The 17,126-nt window shown below is 43.0% G+C and overlaps 3 protein-coding genes across 3 annotated transcripts; all 3 read left to right on the forward strand.

The window, feature by feature from the left end:
• Positions 1 to 522: 522 nt before the first annotated feature.
• LOC121986578 lies at positions 523 to 1,509 on the forward strand. Its single transcript, XM_042540538.1, has one exon. It carries the CDS (start codon positions 523 to 525, stop codon positions 1,507 to 1,509), a length of 987 nt encoding a protein of 328 aa, XP_042396472.1.
• A 6,654-nt stretch (positions 1,510 to 8,163) lies between these two features.
• Positions 8,164 to 9,349, forward strand: LOC121986579. The gene is made up of 3 exons (XM_042540540.1): positions 8,164 to 8,692; positions 8,800 to 9,004; positions 9,085 to 9,349. Exons 1-3 carry the CDS (start codon positions 8,164 to 8,166, stop codon positions 9,347 to 9,349), a joined length of 999 nt encoding a protein of 332 aa, XP_042396474.1.
• Positions 9,350 to 14,861: 5,512 nt separating this feature from the next.
• LOC121984268 (glycerol-3-phosphate 2-O-acyltransferase 6-like) lies at positions 14,862 to 16,801 on the forward strand. Its single transcript, XM_042537120.1, has 2 exons — positions 14,862 to 15,632; positions 15,788 to 16,801. Exons 1-2 carry the CDS (start codon positions 15,015 to 15,017, stop codon positions 16,685 to 16,687), a joined length of 1,518 nt encoding a protein of 505 aa, XP_042393054.1. The 5' UTR covers positions 14,862 to 15,014; the 3' UTR covers positions 16,688 to 16,801.
• The last annotated feature ends 325 nt before the right edge of the window (positions 16,802 to 17,126 follow it).

Consider the following 17,126-nt stretch of genomic DNA (forward strand, 5'->3'; position numbering starts at 1 on the left):
TTGTGTTGGTAATTAAATGTTTGTTCGAAATTAGAAATAAAATCATGTTTTAGTAATTCATTGTTTGTTCGGCTTTGTGTGAAATTGAAATTAGGATACCGTAGCTTTGTGTTTGTTTGGCTGATGAAATTTTAGTTGGATGCTCTCTCAAATCGTGAACCTAAAATTCCAGTTGATGTTCTATGTTTTGGTTGATTATCAAGGTATCAATAATTCAATATTACCATAGCTTTGTTTTTGTTTCCAAGATCAAGTAAATCTAATAAAATTTCAGACAATACATGTGGTTTTTGTGACTACCAGTCTCACTTATTTTTTATTTTTGTTATGCTATTTTGATTTTAGGTATTTATTATTGGCTTGTAATGATAATATACAACAATAGATGATTGTATTAATTGAGCATTGCAATTTTAGTGGAATGACATTGCAATTTTAATCTTGCATGTATTTGATGAATGCAAATATTACTTGAATGGCATTGCAATTTTAACCTTGTATATGTACTTGATGAATGCAGATATGGCTGATGCTTCAAGTAGTAGTTCTTTATCCATAAGTTCTATTCCAGCAATATCGAGTGATCTAGCATGGCAATATGGGATAGCAGTGGAAGGACACCGTAGTACTATCATTTGTGTCATTTGCAACAAAACAATCAGAAGAGGAGGTATTTCACGCCTCAAATATCATCTAGCTGGAATAGAAGGAAATGTTGAAGCTTGTAAAAAAGTTTCTGATGATGTGAAGTGGCAAATGAAGCAACTAATTAATAGCTTGAATAAAAATCAAGAGCAAAGGAAGCGATTGAGAAATGAAATTGGAGGTTCTAGTAGTGCATCTGTCAATGATCGGGAAGAACCTGTAATGGATACTCCTTCTTCTACTCTTGGAGGAAGTTCTAACCTAAATGCAAGATGTAGCAGTCAAAGTGGATCAAAACCAAAGCTTCAAAGCTTTTTTCCTCCTAGAACAACACAAGGGGCACAACCTGGGATTAGAAGTGCACTTGCCACAAAAGAACCAATTCATAATGCAACCATGGCTATGGCAAGATGGTGGTATGATGCTAATATTCCATTCAATGCAGCAAAATCAAATTATTATCAACCAATGGTGGATGTTATCACTTCAATTGGCCTTGGGTTTAAAGCACCATCTTATCATGATTTGAGGTGCAATCTTTTGAGGGAGGTGGTTCATGATGTCAATGTTTATCTCTTAGGGATTAAGAAAGAATGGGAGGTTTATGGATGCTCCATTATGGCTGATGGGTGGACAAATCAAAGGCAAGAGCCAATTATAAACTTCTTAATGTATTGTCCAAAAGGTACCATGTTTCTAAAATCTATTGACACATCAGGACTTAGGAAGGACAAAGATACTTTACTTGAGATCTTTGATCAAGTTGTTCATGAGGTGGGGGTAGAAAATGTGGTTCAGTTCATTACTGATAATGATGCAAGTTACAAAGTTGCTGGGAAAGCATTACTGTTGGTGCAACCTTAGGTCAAGGTTGACCTAGTTGTGTTGCATGTTGATGTTTGACACTCGTGAGAGAGTTCTATTCTTGATGTGGGACAAGAATAGATGTTTGGGAGATTATTGGTGCAACCGTAGGTCAAGGTTGACCTGGTTGACCTGATTCGGGAAAAGTCCAAGTATGAAGACTTGGCACGGAAAAGTCCAAGCAGGGAGCTTGGCATGCGAAAAGTCCAAGTATGGAGACTTGGCACGGGAAAAGTCCAAGTATGGAGACTTGGCACGGGAAAAGTCCAAGTATGGAGACTTGGGACGGAAGTCCAAGCAGGAGCTTGGCACGAGGGAAAGTCCTAACGGGATGTTAGGCAATGGGAAAGTCCCGGTGAGTGAAGCCGGAGGGAAAGTCCCGTGAGTGAAGCCAGGAGAAAGTCCTAACTGGATGTTAGGCGGAATCTGGTGAGTGAAGCCGGTAAGGAAAATCCAGATGGATCGTGGATGATCGGACCGGTGTTGGAAAGTCCAAGTAGGTCAAAGGATTAACCGGACACTTGGCAGGGAGTTCTAAGGAGTGACCAGATGCTAGGGATGAAGTACCAATAGGTCAAGGTTGACCGGATATTGGTTTGAAGTCTTGGGACTTGGTTTCTCGGATCGGTCACCGATCGGTGATCTGTTTTCGTGACCGATCGATATCAGAATCTGCTCGACGGCCCGTGACCGATCAACAGAGGCGGTCGGCATCGCGATCAAATCGAGGGACCGATCGAGACGATGTCGCGAAGCACGGCCAGAGTTGGGATCGGGCGTGGACCGATCAGCCCGATCGGTCCACGATCGTCGCACGCTGAAGGTTCAGCTAACCGATCGTCGGCGGGACCGATCAAGCCTCGATCGGTCCAGACCGATCGGTTCTAACGCAACGCCTAGTTTCTTCGCTGTCTTGGTCGAGGACTGCCGCTGCGCGACAACTTCTTCTTCTTCTCTTCTCTGCTGGGTGCTTGAGCTTTGTTGAGCTCTTCTTCGAGCTTCGCGTGAGCTTCGATGGATATCCTGCTGTAGGTGTTCGCTTCAACGAAATCGAGGAGGCAAGAAAACCCGTGTTTTTACATTCATTGTTCTTGTCTTCTTGTATTTCTTGTTGTATTCCTTTCTTGCTGTTGCAAGAATATGGCGAAGTTTCTCCACCCGAAGGAGTATATTGTATTAGCCGGTTCTCCGGGGACTCATCCATCGACGGATTGATCGGACTCGTCCACCTTACGGACACGCCGAGGAGTAGGAGCCCTAATCTCCAAACCTCGTTACATCGACGTTGAGGTTTGATCTTCTTGTTTTCGCTTCCTTTTTGTTTCGCTAACGAATTGTAGGAAGAAAACGAGCGATTTGGGGCGTATTCACAGCCGAGTACGACGATCCCAACAAGTGGTATCGAGCGAGGCCGCTCTTGACGGATCAACACCGTGGGAGCAAAGCTAGAGAATGGATCTCTATGGAGAAGATGTCACCATTCCACATTTCTATGAACGACTTCGCGTATTGGAAGGTAAGGATGAAGTATTTTCTTATGACTAACATAATGAATTGGTTTTGTGTACAAGAAGGTTTTACTCCTCCGGTGGATGAAGAAGGAAAACCACTTGAGAAGAAGGAGTGGACAAGAGAACAAATTCACAAATCCGAAATCAACGAAGAGGTAACGAGAATAATTGAATTTTCATTGCCTACTAACATTTTGTGTAAGATAGGATACAACAATGCCAAGGAGTTGTGGAACAACTTGGCCAAGTACCATGAGGAGAGCTCCACCTCAAGCCATGAAGAGGAGCCTAGTGAGCCAAGTAGCTCACATCATGGAGGGAGCGAATTGGAAGTTGAGGGCTACTCAATATCCAAGAAAGAAGAGGAGGAGAGTTCCTCTTGTTCAAGTTCGGAGCAAGAAGAAGAAGTTTCCACCTCCAGAAGGGTTGAAGAAGAAAGCTCACACCCATCCCCAAACCTAGGTAACTCAAGCATCTCAATTTCAAATAAGTTACATATAATATGCTTTGAGTGTAGGGAGTGTGGACATTACAAGAGCAAATGTCCAAAGAGAGTTAGGAAGACTCCACCGGCACCAAAGGTCAAGGAAGCCGGAGTCCCAACACGCAAAGGCAAGAAGCACATGGTGTGCTTTCAATGCAAGCAACGGGGACACTATAGGAGCCAATGTCCGAAGAGGAGGAAACCTCACAAGGACAAGGGATGCACATCGATAGGGGGAGCTAAGGCAAACCCTAAGGTAACCTCTAAGGTTCATTATTGCAATTCTAATAAAACTCATGCTAGTAGTTTTGTTGCAATTGTTAATAATGATAAGCATGTTAACTTTAGGAACCAATACATGTGCTTAGGAGCTAAACATGTTAGCCTAGATAGGGATACTACTAGGAATGCTAACCCTAGGATTAACACTTCTAAGGTTAAGAAAAACCTAGGTAGAAACCCTAAATCAACTAGACATATGCCTAGGAATACCTCAAGGAAGAGTGATAAATCAAAAATTGAGGTATTAGAAAAGGAGAATCAAGTCTTGAGGTCAAGGCTTGATACCCTAGAAAAGGCCCTTAAAAATTTAGAGAAGTCAACTCTAGGGCCTAAGGGTCAAAAGTCCAAGGACAAGAAAGGTTTGAGTCACAAACCTAAGTCCCAAATGGTCAAGCCCACATATCATGATGTTCCATTCGATTATGGAACAAAACCTAGGGCTAGGAAGACCAACACCAAGGTCACAAGGGGAGTCACCCCTAGAGTTGATCTTGATGAGTCCCAAATGGCCAAGGCTTTAAAGCCTAAGAGGGTCATTAGGAGGGTTGCTAGGGAAGTTATCCCTAGTGAATATTTGAGCTCAAGTAGGTATTGGGTTCCTAGGAGCATTTTCTCTACCCCATAGATGGGTTAGAGAGTGTCAACTCCAATAAGAAGGGTAGTTAACCCAACTTTGAGGAAATTGACACTCAAGGAGCATTTTCAAGGTTTTGATAACCTTTGAAAATGAAAAAGAATTATTATTTACTCCTTAAAGAGTAAATTGTGCCATATTTGAAAAATATCGATTTCAATCTTATTTGGCACAATTTAAGAAAACCTAGAGAAATACCATAATTGGGATTTTGGTTTTCTCTAAGGGATATATGGGCAATCTAGGGTTAGATTCTAAGTTAGCTAAGGCTAAGGATACTTAGATAGGGAATTTAGGTATTTTATTTGTGCTAACTTCCCATGATTGGTTGCCATATGCCATGCCATGACATCATACTTATTTTATTATCATTTGAAATGTCATGATAATGCTTAGGTTATCTATATGTCATGTGTTAGTTTCGTTTCAAACTTTATGCCATGACATCATGACATTGGCACATGTTTTCATTTATGTTATTAATTTATGTCATGTCATCATCTCTTGCATTAAGAATCAATGAAATTAATTTAAGGATAAAAACACATTTTGGTATTGAGATCAAAATGTAGTTTAGAAAATGCATGAGAACTTAGCCTAAGTTGACCTTAACCCATATCTCACATCAAATTGACTTGAATGTGGTTTGATACACCTTAGATGTGTGTGAGATATTAGGATCATGAGTTAGAATCAAGGTGCATAGTTTTTGTACCTAGATGAGCCTAATTCAAGAAAAGGAGGATCATAGGGAAAGCTTGTGTACAAGTCATGTACATATAGCCCTAAGATTGTGGTCCCAAATTAAAGGGTTTGAAATCATTTCAAAATTGTTTTGAAAAACCTTGATGAAGCTTTCCTAGTGATAGCATTCATCATGGAACATTGTGATACAAAGTTGACTTAACTTTGAACTATTTCAAAGTTTTTGAATTTTGTATCAAGATTTGAAAATGGAAGTTATTCTCATAGAAAACTATTTTTCCATGATAGTATATGTTATGAGGAATGTATCCTCAAAATTTCACATTTTTCGAATTTTGGAATTTTTAGGAATTTCTGAATTTCGGGAAGGAAATCTCGATTTCAGAGTGTGGATCGGTCACCGGACCGATCCAGAAGTTCTGATCCGGTGACCGATCGGTGATCGATGCGATCATGAAGCGTGGATCGGTGCGGGACCGATCGGGGATTCTGATCGGTCCGGGACCGATCAGGTTTCGATTGTTGACTGAAATTTCAGCTGGAAGTTGGGTTTTGTGGATTTCTAAGGTTTGGAACTCTCAAAACATTGTTGGTGCAATGGTCAAGGGGAGTTGACCTCTAGGGGAGTCTTACCTAATTGTCAAGAGGAGTTGATTTTTAGGGGAGTTTGTACTCCTTAAGACTCTTGAGGATTAGTGATATGGGATTATCACTAAGTTGATTGTTGAGTTTAGTATCAAGGGGAAATTAAGAGTTTCAATGAAAGGTATGGGACTTTCATTAGAAGAAACTCTTGACCTTGACTTCCTCTTTGTCTTTTGATGTGTGTCAAAAGAGAGTATTCATTGAAATTATTGAGAACCCAAGTTAGGTTATCGGGTTAACCTAAGCTAGGGAAAGAATGTCAAGGAATGTTCAAGGAAGAACATTGGAATTCTTTTTGATGTGTGTCAAAAAGGGGGAGAATTATTGGAGAGCCCAAGTTAGGTTATTGGGTTAACCTAAGGGGAGAATGTCCAGAGAATGTTCAAGGAAAGAACATTGGACATTGGAAGATGATTGAAAACCTAAGTTAGGTTATCGGGTTAACCTAACTTGATTATGGTTTTGTCAAACATCAAAAAGGGGGAGATTGTTGGTGCAACCTTAGGTCAAGGTTGACCTAGTTGTGTTGCATGTTGATGTTTGACACTCGTGAGAGAGTTCTATTCTTGATGTGGGACAAGAATAGATGTTTGGGAGATTATTGGTGCAACCGTAGGTCAAGGTTGACCTGGTTGACCTGATTCGGGAAAAGTCCAAGTATGAAGACTTGGCACGGAAAAGTCCAAGCAGGGAGCTTGGCACGCGAAAAGTCCAAGTATGGAGACTTGGCACGGGAAAAGTCCAAGTATGGAGACTTGGCACGGAGAAGTCCAAGCAGGGAGCTTGGCACGAGGGAAAGTCCTAACTGGGATGTTAGGCAATGAGAAAGTCCTGGTGAGTGAAGGGAAGCCAAGGGAAAGTCTGAGTGAGTGAAGCGGGCGGTAGAAAGTCAAGCTAGGTGGTGAAGTGGAAATCTCGGTGAGTGAAGCTGTGAAAGTCCCGGTGAGTGAAGCCGGCAAGGAAAAATCCAGATGGATCGAGGATCGGACTGGTGTTGGAAAGTCCAAGTAGGTCAGGGATTAACCGGACACTTGGCGGGGAGTTCTAGCAGGTCAAGGAGTGACCGGATGCTAGGATGAAGTACCAATAGGTCAAGGTTGACCGGATATTGGTTTGAAGTCTTGGGACTTGGTTTGGGCAAAAAAGCTCGGATCGGTCACCGACCGATCCGGGATACTGTTTGCTCGATCGGTCGGTGACCGATCGATATCGATCAACAAACTCTTCGATTGGTTATCGATCGGCCGTGACCGATCGCAGCGGCATGAGGCGAAAAGAGGCGGTGCCGATCGGTCCACGGGTCGACCGACGGATGTCCTGATCGGTCGGGACCGATCAGAGACGGATGTCGCGAGCAGCGCGAGTTGGGATCGGTCCGTGGACCGATCGCGGTAGAGATCGGTCCACGCATCGACCGTCGAACGCATGAAGGTTACACGAGTAACCGATCGGTGCGGGGACCGATCGGCCGATAGCTGATCGGTCCGTAGACCGATCAGGTTCTAGCTGCTACGCAAGCGGCTAGTTTCTTCGCCGTCTTCTTCGCAGGTATAAAGGGGTCGAGGGCCGCTGCGCGACAACTTCTTCTTCTTCTCTTCTCTTTCTGGCCCAGGCGTTACGGTGCTTGAGCTTTGTTGAGCTCTTCTTCGCAAGCTTCGCGTGAGCTTCTCGACTGGGATATCCTGCTGTTGTAGGTGTTCTGAGGAGCTGCTGCTTCAACGAAATCCAGTCGGCGAGGAGGCAAGAAAACCTGTGTTTTTACATTCATTGTTCTTGTCTTCTTGTATTTCTTGTTGTATTCCTTTCTTGCTGTTGCAAGAATATTGTGGCGAGGTTTCTCCACCCAGAAGGAGTATATTGTATTAGCCGGTTCTCCGGGGACTCATCCACCGACGGATTGACTGGACTCGTCCACCTTACGGACACGCCGAGGAGTAGGAGCCCTAATCTCCGAACCTCGTTACATCGACGCATTGAGGTTTGATCTTCTTGTTTTCGTTTCCTTGTTTGTTTTTCCGCTGCGCTAACGAATTGTAGGAAGAAAAACGAGCGATTTGGGGCGGCTATTCACACCCCCCTCTCTAGCCGAGTACGAACGATCCCAACAATTACAACAAAGGTATGGGACTTTCTTTTGGTCACCTTGTGCTGCACATTGTATTGATTTGATGTTGGAGAATATTTCAGATGCTAGATATTTTCCTTTAATTGATGAGACCATTAAGAAATCAAGCAAAATTACAAAGTTTATATATAATCATGCTTGGGTTCTATCTTTGATGAGAAAGGATTTCACTAATGGTAGAGATTTATGTCGTCCTGGTATTACAAGATTTGCAACTCACTTTTTGAGTCTTCAATGTTTGATTAAATATAAGAAAGAACTTCGCCAAATGTTCACTTGTGATAAATGGGTGGGATCAAACTATGCTAAAGGTAGTGTTGGGAAAGAAATAATTGCAATTATTTTGCAAGACAAAGAGTATTGGGTGCAATGTCAGTATATAATTAAGGTCACCAAACCTTTGGTGCGAGTTCTTCGATTGGTGGACAGTGAGGAAAAACCAGCAATGGGATATCTGTTTGAGGCAATGGAAAAAGCTAAAGAAACAATTAAAGTAAGGTTGAGGAATAAGATTACACAATATGGCCCTTACATTAGGGTGATTGATGCAAGATGGGATAAACAACTTCATAGTCCATTGCATGCAGCTGGTTGCTTTCTTAATCCTGCAATTTATTTCAGTCCATCATTCACAAAACAAAAAGAGGTTGCTCGAGGATTGCTTACAACAATTACTAGGCTTGTTCCTGATGATGATGTTCAAGATAAAATTAGTGCACAACTTGAAGAGTACAAGACCTCAACTGGGGACTTTGGCTTGTCTATAGCTATTCGTCAACGTGAGAAGTTAAATCCAGGTATAATAGCAATATTTCATTTATTATGTTAGTCTTACATAACTATATAGATTGTACATGTTTCATGAACTACTTTAAATTGAATTTATGTTTTATGCTTTTATTAGTTGCATGGTGGGCTCAATTTGGTAATGATGCTTCGGAGCTTCAAAAGTTTGCTATTCGAGTTCTTAGCCAATGTTGTAGTGCCACTGGATGCGAAAAAAATTGGAGCGTTTTTGAGTTCATTCATTCTAAGAAACGAAATAGACTTGATCATAAAAGGCTAAATGACTTGGTATTTGTTCGTTATAATCTCAAGCTTCGAGAAAGGTGAAATGATATTCTCACTATTTATTTGTCAATTTATATTTAAAATTGGTTTATTTAGTATGCCAATGTTTTAACTATAGGAATTTAAGTAAGACAAAGAGCTCTTTGGATCCAATTAGTCTTGATAATATTGACTTGTTAGAAGATTGGATAAGTGAAGAACCCAGCCTTCTTGATGGAGAAGATTTGAGTTGGGAGATGGTTGATGCACCATTTGCTTCATTGAGCTTGGATGATGATGAAGAAGCTCCTAATTTTAATGATGAAGATGATAATGAAGGAGATGATGATATTGCACCTATACGAGATTTTGATCCTTCTATTTATGTATTTGATGATGATTAGTAGCTTATTTGTCTACATATTGAACTTTTAACAATTAGTAGCTTTTATAAATGCTTAGATAATATTACTACTATGTGGAATGCATGAACAATATAAACATTATTGTGTGAAATGTATGAATAATATAAGTAGCGTTGTTAAATATTATTATCAATGGAATGTATGAAAAATATGTGTATTTTGTGTGTATGGATCATAATTATGGATATTTTAGTTATAACGGTGTACTCTGAAATAGTGCACTGAAACAAGCCAGTACCGAAATATATCGTTTCAATAAGAAAAATGAAACGGTGCACGAAACAGTTTTGACAACATTGATTTGTATGGTAATTTGATGTTGTGGGGAGCGTGGAATGGTGTCGTCTGGTTGGTGCCAGTAGTCGATCGGCAAACGGAGGATAGCCTTGAAGTGTCTATCGTCGCTCAGAGTTAAAGGCGCCGAAGTAGCCGGGCTCTTAGATTTGGGCATTAGGGAGGAGCGAATAATGGATAGGAGCGCTTCTACGCTAGTCGGTGGAGGTGGAAAATAGGCGACCGACGACACGATTATTATCCTGGACAGTAATGCGGATAGCGAGGGGGTCTGATTGGAAGGAGAAGTTGGCAGCGCAGCCTCTCTCTCAGGATTCACAGAAGTGGAGGATTCCTCTCACTCGGAAGAAGGTTAGGAAGCTGGTACTGGAGCGCACACCTGAAGAGCCAAGGTAGTTGAACGGGAAGATGATTTCACTCGGTGTCGCTTGCAGTGTTGGATCAAAGGTTCGCCCAACATGGTCGATTCGGACGGAACGGTGATTAGCACCATGTAGAGGTGCTTGGGAGGAAGATCGCCAGTGGTGACCACTGCGTCGCTAGCCGCCACCCAGCTTCCCTTTGCCTCACCTGTCAGCTCGTCGGAGTGTTCGACAGGCAACAGGCCATGACTCTCCAGCTCGACCACTCCTTTGGCATTAATGTATGCATCAAATCTTCTACACTTGCCGCTCAACAACGCATGGATCATGATTCGATCTATAAAAAAGAAATAGAAGTTAGTTAGATTCAAAGATGACCGGAAGAAAAAGGGTATACCTAGAGGGACGAATAGCCGTGTTCGGATAGGGCTCAACCCGAACACATACAAGACTCCCTCTAAGAGCAACCTGTATATATGGTATTTCTGACTGACCATAATCGCAACTGTTTCAAGGTAGGCCAGCGCTCTTCGATGCCTCCGGAGTGGGGGAGGCTTCGACAGTTCAATTTGCCAGTCGATCAGAAAGGCAGGCCGAATGGGCAAATGAACATAGAAATAATGCTCCTTCTAGTGTTTATTGGAGGAGGGCATTTTGTCAAAATACACAGCCCCCACTTAGGCTTAGAAGAGGAAGGTACTCGGCTGAGAAAGTTTCGAGTAATAGAAGTAATAAAAAATATGATACACAAAAGGAATTCAGTACAGACGGAATAGTACCACAACCCTGCAGAATAGTCTAAAGAAATTAGGTACTAACTGATGCATGGGATGGGAATGTGAAAGTATGTGCAAATTTTAGAGAAAAAAGGATGGATAGGAAATTAAAGGCCAGCGTAAAATTAGTCTTTGAAAAAGGGCAAAACGAACATAGAGGCATGTGAGGGCGATCGTATGCAGAGGGAATGACGATTTGATAACCATCAAGGGAGCGATAGATGAGTTTCATTTGGTCGACCTCATACCTATTAAATTTAGACTCGGTGGAGATGTACCACGGCCCGAGGACAGCCAAGGTGGGGAAGGAGAAACTGCCGCCGAATAAAGGATAGAAAGCGAAGGTTGAAAGGAAGAAAAGAGAAGAGACTTACTAGAGAAAAAGATATCATCGGCAATGAATAGAGAAAAGAAAGTAGGGAGGCAATGAAGACGAAGACGAAGAAGGCAATAACGTGAAAGAAAAAGGTTAAGGGTTTAAAAACCCTGTGGACGATTGACCCTAACCATCCCATCGAGGGCTTTAGAAAACGAAGCTTTATCATGACCGTCAAATTCGAAAAGGCAACCGTCACATCAAATCCAAACAATCGCTTGTCACGTCACGCATGCGGCGACATGCAAGGGCAACACATGACATTTGGTTACAGGTGGCATTAACGAGGAGGCAGAAAGTATGATTATAGGACGTAGCCAAGCGTGCTTTGCATTAATGGGGGGATTTGAACGACTTTCGAGAAATTATGGTGATGTCAGCGATAATTAAAAGGCACTACGTGGGTTGAGCGGTTGGAGAAGAGATCAAAGCAAAGCAAAAAACAGCCATGATATTGTCGAGCGACGACTATAAAACCTGGAGTAGTAAACATCACAGCAGAACGATGGCTCTAAACCCTAGGACACCCGAAAGGCTAGGCCACACTAATTGTCTAGTCAGTCGGACTTGTAGCTTCCTTCGACTAGACTTGAGAGGAAGGTTTGTGATGCGGTGATGAAGAGGGATCCCACCAAAGATAGGTCAAAGCAAAGAAAACCGACTGATGGGAAAGTCAAAGTCAAGGAAGGAGTCAAAGTCGGTCGAGTGGGCCAGTTACGGCTGAGCGGATGGCATGTTCGAGCGGACGAGCATGGCCAAATGGATAACTCGAGGTTAAGAGACAAACAGGCAATACACCCCCCGTCGCCATCCCTGCCAAGCAAGAGGCGTGTCCGTCGGAATGAAAGACAGCCCTTCCACAACGAGAAAGATAAGTAAAGGGAGAGTACTCAGTGCAACACAGCTAAGTGAGCGTGTCCTAGCCGAGCATCCACCGATCGACAAACAGTGGGACCCACCCGTATATCTCCTCATAGTCTTTTGTAGGTTTGTGTCACTAACAATAGAACATGTTCCTCAAGCAAATCGTACGGTAGAAGCTTCTAGACTGTTACATTAGAAATATGCATGCTCGCTTAAGGAAATGTGTCAGGGACATTTTTTAACTTATCTTTTCATAAGACACTTAGAAAAATGTGTGCATGCTTTGAGATGTGTGCACAGACACTATAGTAGCACTATAAAAGGGGGTTCCCATCTACAGGAAAAGCTATGCACAACTTCGTTATTCTACACACTTTAGCCACAATTTTCTACTATTCTCTACATCATCGGAAACTGACTTGAGCGTCGGAGGGCCAACATTGGGAAACCCTTACCAGCCCGACACTAATGTTGTTGTGTTGTCGAACCACGTGGAGTCTTCACCTCGTCAAACTTTCAGCCACATCCCCAGCTTGTCATCTTCTCCGCTTTCGGACAAGAACACCTAACATCCAGTCAACCATGACCTGTTAGGACTTCCCTCATTGTCAAGTTTCTGGTTCTCCATGACTCACTTGAACTTCGCCCTTATCAACTCCTTGTTAGACTTTCAATCATCAAATATCTGGCCAACTGTGACCCACTTGGAGTTCTCACCTCATGCTAACTTCATGTTAGACTTTTGAACACTAAATGTCTAGTCTGTCGTGATCCATTTGGCTTTCCTCTTGCCGACTTACATATTGATCAATAGTTAAGTATCCGATTAATCTTGACCTAATTGATGCCCAAATAATATATCAATCAAACTTTAAAATTTAACCAAAGTCGACTCGAATTTGGTCAATCTGATACCTGTTTCAGATTGACTGATATTTACAAATGAATAATTCAGTGACACACAGGGGTAGATCTAGGATTTTAGGTTTGGAGAGGTCGTATACTAAGTGATGAATTTAATTATTAAATGTATTATATAATAATGACCTCTCCAAACTTTCAAAATACATAATGTGTATTTGTTAAAATATGAAAAATAAAGGAGAAAAAAAATTAAAATTCAGTCCTACAAAGATTCGAACTCAAGAGGTGTGTTAAAATAAAAATAAAATTTACCATTAGACCAACTATACATATATTATAAATTGGGGTAAAATAATATATATACTAATAAAATATTAAAAAACCCTCTATAAAAATATGTTATTAAAAAAAATCATGTCCTAATGTAGATCCGCCCCTGGTGATAGGGTTGACTGATGTTCTTTATTTTAAATTTTAAAATTTAATTAAATAGATTAAATTGAATTGGTTTAATGAGTCAATCAATTGATAATTGATGTTGTTATAAAAAAATCTCTAGAAATTAGGTTCGTATGATAAATTCAACAGTCAAATGCAATCAACCGTCTATGTAGAAGCCAACTGCTGAGGAAGGAACCGCGGATAATTCAATAGATTATTAAATTAAACATATTTATATCTGTTTGATTTATATTAAGTTCTATTTTGTAATCAAATATCATCGATCTATAGTGAGATATAAACAGAAAATCATGGTACACAATGACATCCTAAATGGGAGGGCATATTCAAGGTGATATTATCCCCGAACGACCTATGTCCAATCTAATAAATCTATCATCCGAATATACCCCTACTGGCGGCTTTCTTTTCTTTTCTATCATGTAAATGATGTATATCAATTTGCTGAGAGGACCATGCACAGCGCTAAAGCAATATATTCATACGTGCAGGTGAGGTAGATCCACAGAATTGGGTTTTCATCTCGTTGGAACCATCTCATTTCACATTTCATCTTGTCTCGTCTTGCTTGCCTGAAGGCGTACGTTCATGATCCCTTCATTTTATTTTGATAATGTGCATGCATTAAATGGCGGTTGTTTTACTGGACCATACATGCAGTTGTTTACAATAAATGTCATAGCCGCCTCACCTAACCGCCATTATCGCAAGTTTTATAATTCGTTCTTGTTCTGGGTCCCCCTCGCATTTAGTGGCCGAGTTTTTTGGTTAACTCGTGACAACCATCATTTTCCTTTATTTATTTATTTATTATTATTATTACTACCACTACCCAAATTGTGGTTAAGTTTGGTTGGTTTTCTGGGAATTTAATTGCATTTGTTCAAATTCTAGTATTTCTTCCAACACATTCTATGCGTGTTGCGATCAGTGAATTAGCCTGAACTTTTCGTACTTACTTTTTGTCTGTATATCGTGATTCTGGTCACCCACCGAACAAACAAAGGAGCCGTGTCTAACAGCCACTGCTTTAGTCAGTGTTTTACCTGGAACCAATATGATTTGTTTATATATTTTTCACCTGCCCACAATGTTTAGAGCGTTGCATGGGCGGTTGATTGTAACTGGAAGTAATTAACTTGGAGTATTGAACAAGTACGTGGATGGTCGTCCAATGCCAAAGGAGACCGAGTCAGTGGGAAGCATGTGGAGTAATAAATAAATAGGTAAAAATGAATCTCTGCATCTACTTTCCCTTCCCCTTTTCTCATGGGTTGAGTCGTTGCGACTTAATGCATTCTCGCAAAGTAAGAAAAATAACGACAGGATGCATGGCCAGTTGGCCACAATGGAGAAGATCGAGATAGGTGCGTTCCATTTGTGTCCTTCCTATACGAAACGAATGACTTGCCGCTCTTCCGGTAAAAGAACAGGGATGTATTAAATGAATGACTCGGTAATCAGTGAAGTATTCCTACGCAGTGCCGCGGCTACTACTGTTACTTCTGCCGCCACAATTGAGGAAGAAACCAAACGAGATCGGACACAGTTCGCTCCTACTGCGTCTCTATAAACTCTTCCTTCTCCTCCTCCTCCTCTCGCCACCTTTGAGTCCATTCAGGTCGCCGGAGATTGAACTGATCGCCATGGGATCCTCTCGCTTCAAGTCCATAGAGCAATGCAGCTCCCAGGGGCGGTCCGGCCATTCAGTCGCCGCCGATCTCGACGGCACCCTGCTTCTCTCGCGCAGCGCCTTCCCTTACTTCATGCTGGTGGCGGTGGAGGCCGGCAGTCTCCTCCGCGGCCTCCTCCTCCTCCTCTCCGTCCCCTTCGTCTACCTCACCTACGTGTTCCTGTCCGAGTCCCTCGCCATCAAGACCCTCGTGTTCATCGCCTTCGCGCGCCTCAGGCTGCGCGACATCGAGATGGTGGCGCGCTCCGTCCTCCCGCGCTTCTACGCTGCCGACGTCCACCCGGAGACGTGGCGCGTCTTCAACGCCTGCGGCGGCCGGCGCTGCGTCGTCACCGCCAACCCCACCGTGATGGTGGAGCCCTTCGTGCGGGGGTTCCTCGGGGCCGACGCCGTGCTGGGGACGGAGCTGGAGGTTACCAAGTCCGGCCGCGCCACCGGCTTCGTCAAGAACCCCGGCGTACTCATCGCCGACCTCAAAAGGAAGGCGGTCGAGAGAGAGTTCGGAGAGGCCTCGCCGGACGTCGGCATTGGCGACCGCGAGACCGATTTCGATTTCATGTCCATTTGCAAGGTCTGATTATATTCCTCACGAACTCAGTTTTTTTTTAAAAAAATATCTTTTGAACTGACTTGATCGATTGGATAATTACTTTTTTTTTAATGTAGATATTAATTAAATCAAGGTTAAATTAATAATTTTACTTTGTATTGTTTTTTTTTTTTAAGGAAGCGTACATGGTGCCGCACAGCAAACAGAAGCCGGTTCCGAAGAACCAACTACTGAACCGGGTGATCCTCCACGACGGCCGGTTCGTCCACAAGCCGGAGCCGATGGTGGCGCTGGTCACATTCCTGTGGATTCCCTTCGGCTTCCTCCTCTCCCTCCTGCGCGTCTACATCAACCTTCCCCTGCCGGAGCGCATCGTCTTCCACAACTACCGCCTCATGGGCATCAAACTGGTGGTGAAGGGCACACCGCCGCCGCCGCCCAAGAAGGGTCACCCGGGCGTGCTCTTCGTCTGCAACCACCGCACGATGCTGGACCCGGTGGTCACCGCCGTCGCCCTGCGCCGAAAGATCAGCTGCGTCACCTACAGCATCAGCAAGTTCTCGGAGCTAACCGCGCCCATCAAGACCGTGGCGCTGACGCGGGAGCGCGACAAGGACGCCGCCTACATCCGGCGGGTGCTGGAGGAGGGGGACCTGGTGATCTGCCCCGAGGGCACCACCTGCCGCGAGCCCTTCCTGCTTCGCTTCAGCGCCCTCTTCGCCGAGCTCACCGACCGCATCGTCCCCGTGGCCATCAACACCAAGCAGAGCATGTTCCACGGCACCAGCGCCAGGGGCTGGAAGCTATTCGATCCTTACTTCTTCTTCATGAACCCGAGGCCCGTCTACGAGATCACGTTCCTGAACCAGCTGCCGAGGGAGTTCACCTGCGCCGGCGGCAAGTCGCCCATCGAAGTCGCCAACTACATACAGCGAGTGATCGCCGTCACGCTCGGCTTCGAGTGCACCATCTACACCAGGAAGGACAAGTACGGTCTGCTCGCCGGCACCGACGGCCGGGTCCTCTCGAAGAAGGAAAGCAATGAGGAGGAGAAGCAAAAACAGGACAAGGCTTGATTATGGAATCAGTCTTGAGTAATTAAGTATGAATTGGATAATACAAGTTGTTGCTTAAAACCTCCTACTGTATTTGTTGGCTTGATACTTTGTTGACCGTATAGTTCTTCTGTCTCTTTGTACCATCGTATTGTCAATTAGCTTTTACTATCACCAAATTGATTCCTCTGAAAGAAAGAAAAAAAAAATATAGAACACAAGAAATTCCCATCCAATTGCAAAATAATTAATATCAGGCAACAATAAGTAGCTGTTTTAAGTGGTTAGGCAACTGATTATGATTCTCCGACTATAAATTTCTGTTTTTGAAGATCATCAGAAAGCTACAAGCGGATGCCTAAAAGCATCCTTTGTTGGATCGAGTCGCATGTAAGAGATAGTGAATCACATGATTTTAAAAATTTTATCTTTCCTTTTCAAATTTAAAAGCAAAGTATGC

Source organism: Zingiber officinale, chromosome 5B (genome assembly GCF_018446385.1).
Source record: "Zingiber officinale cultivar Zhangliang chromosome 5B, Zo_v1.1, whole genome shotgun sequence".
In the NCBI taxonomy this organism is placed as follows: Eukaryota; Viridiplantae; Streptophyta; class Magnoliopsida; order Zingiberales; family Zingiberaceae; genus Zingiber; species Zingiber officinale.

Excerpts from the sequence above, each read along its gene's own strand:
- LOC121986578 (XM_042540538.1), top strand. The coding sequence starts at position 523 with ATGGCTGATGCTTCAAGTAGTAGTTCTTTATCCATAAGTTCTATTCCA.
- LOC121984268 (XM_042537120.1), top strand. The coding sequence starts at position 15,015 with ATGGGATCCTCTCGCTTCAAGTCCATAGAGCAATGCAGCTCCCAGGGG. Across the intron at positions 15,633-15,787 it reads ATTTCATGTCCATTTGCAAG|GAAGCGTACATGGTGCCGCA; the intron begins GTCTGATTATAT and ends TTTTTTTTTAAG.
- LOC121986579 (XM_042540540.1), top strand. The coding sequence starts at position 8,164 with ATGTTCACTTGTGATAAATGGGTGGGATCAAACTATGCTAAAGGTAGT. Across the intron at positions 8,693-8,799 it reads ACGTGAGAAGTTAAATCCAG|TTGCATGGTGGGCTCAATTT; the intron begins GTATAATAGCAA and ends TGCTTTTATTAG. Across the intron at positions 9,005-9,084 it reads AATCTCAAGCTTCGAGAAAG|GAATTTAAGTAAGACAAAGA; the intron begins GTGAAATGATAT and ends TTTTAACTATAG.